This window comes from Clupea harengus, chromosome 16, assembly GCF_900700415.2.
Source record: "Clupea harengus chromosome 16, Ch_v2.0.2, whole genome shotgun sequence".
Classification (NCBI taxonomy): Eukaryota; Metazoa; Chordata; class Actinopteri; order Clupeiformes; family Clupeidae; genus Clupea; species Clupea harengus.
Window position 1 is genome coordinate 24,664,913 of NC_045167.1, and position 5,000 is coordinate 24,669,912.

General features: G+C 48.3%; 1 protein-coding gene across 2 annotated transcripts in view; it reads left to right on the forward strand.

Moving 5' to 3' along the window:
- The window catches only part of shisal1a (shisa like 1a), a 55,828-nt gene that overhangs the window by 39,144 nt on the left and 11,684 nt on the right, over window positions 1-5,000 (forward strand). For both annotated transcript variants that reach the window (XM_031582785.2, XM_031582784.2), the window contains exon 3: window positions 1,281-1,491. In XM_031582785.2, coding sequence (XP_031438645.1) covers window positions 1,281-1,491 — 211 coding nt within the window. The remainder of the gene's footprint in view (window positions 1-1,280; window positions 1,492-5,000) is intronic.

Genomic DNA, 5,000 nt, shown 5'->3' on the forward strand with positions numbered 1-5,000 from the left:
TCTTTCTCTCTCTCTCTCTCTCTCTCTCTCTCTGTCTGTCTCACCCTCTCTCTCTCTCTCTGTCTCTCTCCATCTCCTTAGTATTTTATCCACAATCATCCTCATTCTGTCTCTTTATTTCTATTATTTTCTTTTTCTATTTTAATATGTGTTTTTAATCACTGACCCTCGTCATCTCTCCATCTCATACTCTCTCTGTTTTGGGATGTCCCACCTCCTAACCCAGCTGCCTCCTCCATTTCTCCATTTCTCTCTCTCTCTCTCTCTCCATCTCTCTCTCCCTCTTTTATCACACACTGTAACTTCTATTCTACTCAGTAGAACTTGTTTCAATGTGTCCTTCATCCCTACTTTTCTTTTACTCTTTCTCACTCTCTCTCTCTCTCTCTCTTTAGTTTCATTCTCTTTCAACCGTGACTCCCTCCTTTCTCTCTGTTTCTCTCCTGGCTGCAGCTCCCTCCTCCCCGACCCCTAACCCTGACGCAGCTCCCTCCTCACCCCTGGGCAGCGCGGTCCTGGAGTGAACCGGCTCATTATCCAGCCCCTCTCGACCATTAAACGTGGCCCACAGCGCTGATTCACAGGCAATAAAGAGAGCAGCAAGCAAAAAAAAACAACGAAACTAAACAAACCAACTCAGCTGTGTTTTGGAGCATTCGCCGCGTCCCGCTCCAGAAAACCTCTCGCCCCGGTGACTAATGCTGTTTTCCCCCCTGATAATGGAGAGCCTGATGAACAAACCGTGAATGCACTCCAAATTCACTGGAATTGGCTTCCGTGTTCAATCCACCCCCCTCCCCCCACCAGCCTTCAGCTCAGGCCAAGCCAAGGAAGCACAAAGAGCAGCCACAGTGCTGCGCTAGCTAGCTTTACAGTTAGCGTGTTGAAGAGATGCTAAGTTGGCTTTAGCGTTAGTGTGTTGAAGAGATGCTAAGTTGGCATTAGCGTTAGCGTTGCTGAAGAGATGCTAAGTTGGCTTTAGCATGCTGAAGAGATGTTGAGTTGGCTCGGCGGCCATATTTGCTCTGACAAATCGATGAAGTTAGGCAAGAGGGCTGGTAAATGGTGTTTTAATGCTGATATCAGTGAACGGTATTTAATGACACAGCTCTGAGTCGAGTCATCCTGACACACACTCACAGTCACACTGACACTGAAACACTCACACACACAGACACATACACACACACATGCACGCACACACACAGACACACATAAATACAGGCAGACAGACAGTATTTAATCACACAGTGCTTTTCCTCCTTCTCTTCTGTTTGTAGCTCTCTCGGCACACTTTCGAGTATGCGAGCCCTACGCCGACCACAAGGGGCACTACCACTTTGGGTTCCACTGCCCCCGTCTCTCTGACAACAAGACCTACATGTTCTGCTGTTACCATAACAACACGGCCTTCAAGTACTGCTGCAACGAGACAGAGTTTCAGAGCGTCATGCAGCTGAACATCACGAGCACGGATGGCTTCGCACACAAGTGAGCACCCATGCACACACTCACTCACACACACACACACACACACACACACACACACACACACACACACACACACACACACCCATGCACACACACACACACACACACCCATGCACACACACACACACACACACACACACACACACACACGAACACATACACATACACATACACACACACACACACACACACACACACACACGAACACATACACACACGAACACATACACACACACACACACGAACACATACACATACACACACACATACACACACGCACACACACACACACATATACACTCACTTGTGTAAGGCCACTCTTTCAGGTTGCACATATCGTAATGTTCGCTTTTGTACACACACTCACACACATACGCACACAGACACACACGCACACACACACACACACACACACACAGACAATCACTTATGCATAGACAGATACATGAACGTACATTCATTCTTGCACACAATCATTGCAAGCTATGGTTGTACCTTGGTAAACAAAAGCCCTGTTTCTGTTCCGGCCCTGATCTGGCTAAGTTATGGCCCTGATCTGGCAAAATTATGGCTTTGATCTGGCTTAGTGCCATGCTTAGTGTTCGTGAATGGTCGTGTGATATGCGTTTTCAGGTGTGTTAGTATGGACAGAGATTATTTCTGATACGGAGCTAAAACCCTCGTCTGGACTGAGATCGTTCTCGGTTTAAAACGCCATTTAAAACGCAGCCCTAATGCAGCCTCAAATCTGACTCTGATCGTGTGTTGGTCTGCCAGATGTGTGCCGGATATGGCCCAGGTCCGCTTCAGACCCGTCTGCGATTTGTGTTGGAGTTTGACACCGGTGCTGAACCCTTTCCCAGCAAAACACTCCTGACAATAAAGCACTTCGACACAGCCCTCAGACTCACACCCCATAATAATACAGACTTCCATGACAACACTCTCCCACAGACCTGCACTCCCTTCTCGAGCTCTCACATTTCCACTCAGCTGAAGGAGAGAGGGAGGGAGAGAGGGAGGGAGGGAGGGAGGGAGGGATTGAGAGAGGGAGAGAGGAAGGGAGGGAGAGAGAGAGAGAGGGAGTGAGAGAGGGAGAGAGGGACACAGGGCTACTGTACAGTAAGCACAAGCAGTAGTGTGGATAGAAACGATGGCCTTGAAACCTAACCTGTGTTGTCTAACAATCAGGCGTGGCATGGGCCGGGTCAGTCTGACTGCCGTGACTTGGCGTTAGCGATGAGTATAGTGAGTATCCGACCACACACTCACACACACACACACACACACACACACACACACACACTAACGTGACTTGGCGTTAGCTATGAGTATAGTGAGTATCCGACCACACACTCACACACACACACACACACACACACACACACACTAACGTGACTTGGCGTTAGCTATGAGTATAGTGAGTATCCGACCACACATTCACACACACTCACACAGACACACACACACATACACACTGCCGTGACTTGGCGTTAGCTATGAGTATAGTGAGTATCTGACCACACACTCATTATGGACTAACATGACCTACGTTTAGCCACAATTATGGTAAGTGTGTCCACACAAACTCACTTGAGGGAGAGAAGGAGGGAGGGAGAGAGGGATGGAGGGAGGGAGGGAGGGAGGGAGGGAGGGCTGAAGTGCCACACTGCAGGTCAAACTGACTGACGTGGCTCTCTGCCACCAGGTCACCCTCCGCCACGGTTGTGTGTGTGTGTTTGTGTGTGGGGACTCCCGAGGCTCAGTGTTAGCCTTGACTACAGTAAGGCGCAGGGGTCAGTATGGACTCCTGATGAGAGTAATGAGGTGCAGATCCCGGGTGACACACACTTCAAGGGGAGAGGCACCTCAGGTGACACGCACACACATACACACACACACACACACACACACACACACACACTTCAAGGGGAGAGGCATCTCAGCTCTGGCTGTCCCATTCAACAGAATACAAGACAGAGGAGCACTTGCTGGCAATTGAGGCCACAAGGGGAACACACACACACACTCACACTCACACACACACACTCACTCACTCACACACACACACACACACACACACACACACACACACACACACACACACTCACAGCTACACACACACACACACACACACACACGCTCGGCCTGCAGTAAGATGCGGTGCAGCCCAGCTCAGTGCAGTAGTGAGTGTGTGTGTGTGTGTGTGTGTGTACCCTTTACGGATGCCACTCTCCACCCGCACAATGACCTTCGGCGGCTCTCAGCTGTCAGGTCCTTGACCACGCTGTCATGGTGTTGGCCTGTTCAAGGGACCTCCTCTCAGCTGTCAGGTCCTTGACCATGTGACCACGCTGTCATGGTGTTGGGTCCTTGACCATGTGACCACGCTGTCATGGTGTTGGCCTGCTCAAGGGACCTCTGCCACAGCCGGTTCTGTTCTGGCCTTGACCCGCTCAAGGGGCAACTGCATAATGTACTATATATATACTGTATATACTGTATATAAACTGTGTATATACTGTATATATACAGTATATATATATATGTCTGTGTGTGTGTGTGTGTGTGTATGTATGTATGTATTCATTAATTATAAATACAATATTGATACTATTCTTAACTCCTGTCATGTTGATAAAATAACAGCTTCCCCAGCGGGCAGCTTAAATGGATTCAGGGGGGGCACTGTGGCACAAGCAGTAGCCCCGACCATATACAGGCTTGAACGCCCACGGGGACACGGGTTCGAATCCGACCCGCTGTCATTTCCCGATCCCACTCCCCACCTCTTCTCTCCATCTCATTTCCTGTCCAAACCTTCACTGCCCTATCTCATTAAAGGCCAAAAGCCCAAAAATTTGAATAAAAAAAATTGTCAAAGCCTGCAGGTAGAGAATAATCCCACAGATTCAGCAGACATTGATGTTAATCAAGGGCTGTGTGTCTGTTTGTGTGTTTGTGTGTGTGTGTGTGCTGTAGGCTGTTTATCCTGCAAGCTGGGACGGGGTCGGACACAAAGAGGATGTGACACTAGAGTGTGTTTTGTTTAAATTGTGGTCCTCACTTCTGGAGGCAGTTATACATTACAAGATACACACACACACACACACACACACACATACACACACATACACACACACACACATACACACACACACACACACACACACACACACACACACACACAAGTGCATTTAAAATAGACTTTACACTAGTGTGCTTTGCATTACTGTGATTGACATTAGTGTGATTCATAGGAAATAGCAGAGAGTTCTAGAAGTCATTATATGCATAGCCTATACATAGAAGAATGTACACATACAAATGCAGTCACACATACACAAGCACACAAAATAGACAGATAAAGACTTCAAAAGAAAAAATAGACATCTCCCTTTCTCTCTCTCTCTCCCTCTCCCTCCCTTTCTCTCTCTCTCTCCCTCTCTCTCTCTCTTCTACTTTCACACACACCCACTAGCATGAAAACACAGGAACACCTCAGTGGT